Raw genomic sequence first — 1,415 nt, 5'->3', positions numbered from 1 at the left:
AAGCTGGCATATCAGGTGACGTCACGGTTTGACGTGCCTGTGTAGAATGGGGTTAGCCCAAACCAGATATAATGGATAGGCATTGGTGGTTCAGGGTCTTTTTCATCCCCCGTCTGCCTGCGCGCAGTATTGGAGGTGAAGGATACCTGGACGTGTAATGTTAGTTTTACCTGTGATCCTTTGAATAAACCAGCACGGTTATTTTTTATATATCCAAGTGGTCCGCTTCGTCTCTCTGAGTTCCTGGTTAAAAGAACTGGGTTAGATCTTTCAATTGTACAGATTATACAGATCCATACAGTTCTCTATTTTTAAGTACTCTGTTTTTATTCCTATTTATGTTATTTCACCACGAGCATTGCTTTGTCTGTCTGCATTGTTTACTGCCTGTTTATACTACTTATTTTGTATACTTCCACATTGAGAGCCGATGTACCACAGTCAAATTCCTCGTGTGTCTGACACACCTGGCCTATAAAGTAGATTCTGATTTTCATAAGAATTAGTTTGGTCATAAAATTTAACAGATCTGGGTATTTTTACTAACTTGGAATAGGATCCAAAGCAGAATATTGAAATCCATCCCCATCTGCAGCTCAACATATTACTTTTCTTGCTGTGTGTGTCCCTGACCTTATTTGGATGGTACTCATTTTACCTTTTTCAGGGTAGCAAAGGAAATCCTGGGCCTGTGGGGCCACGAGGGATGAAGGGGGATGGCTTCCCAGGACCAGAGGTAAGAGGGAGCAGTCATGCAAATGAGGGGTACAATTGAATTATTCTTGTATTCAATGCATAAGAAATAATGGTTTATGAATGAACATCTTTTCCTTGATTATTAGGGGCTGCCTGGCTTACCAGGAGTGCAAGGGGAGATGGGACCTGAAGGGAACGGCCTACCTGGAACTAAGGTGAGGCACAAGGGGTACTGTACTTCATAGATTCACCAAGATGGCGAGGTTCATTGTAACTGTAGCAGCATTGAATATTTCTGTGCAACAGGCATAGCATATAATAACCCTAAATTTGATTCACAGAAAATAGTTTAAGTACATCAGATTCCACAGCAGCAAAGTAAAAATGTGGAAGCTACTGTATGTGTATAGACAAGTCAATTGTAAATTTTAGGCTGAATGGCAGTAGGATCCCTAAGGTAGTTGGACGATATAAAGGTTTGGACAGAAACCAGAGGTTCTGTAACCTCTGTAATGATAAATTAGTAGTCAGTTAGTTTTATATTTCATTTCAATGTACAAATGTAAATATTAAGTACTATAGAGAAAAGTATTTGCCATTGTATTATTCGAAATTTCCTTCTATATTTAAAGTAATATTATTGTTACAACACAGAGGCCAAACAAAGTTATTAGACAATTGGGTGCTTTTCTGAAGACGGTATTACTTTTGCGATTTCA

The 1,415-nt window shown here is 39.1% G+C and overlaps 1 protein-coding gene across 1 annotated transcript in view; it reads left to right on the top strand.

The window, feature by feature from the left end:
* col28a1a (collagen, type XXVIII, alpha 1a) overlaps window positions 1-1,415 on the top strand; it is an 87,036-nt gene that overhangs the window by 69,407 nt on the left and 16,214 nt on the right. The window contains exons 23-24 of the mRNA XM_020585977.1: window positions 668-736; window positions 843-911. Coding sequence (XP_020441633.1) covers window positions 668-736; window positions 843-911 — 138 coding nt within the window. The remainder of the gene's footprint in view (window positions 1-667; window positions 737-842; window positions 912-1,415) is intronic.

Source organism: Monopterus albus, unplaced genomic scaffold (assembly GCF_001952655.1).
Source record: "Monopterus albus unplaced genomic scaffold, M_albus_1.0 scaffold390.1, whole genome shotgun sequence".
NCBI lineage: Eukaryota > Metazoa > Chordata > Actinopteri > Synbranchiformes > Synbranchidae > Monopterus > Monopterus albus.
This window is presented reverse-complemented; position numbering and strand designations above follow the sequence as displayed.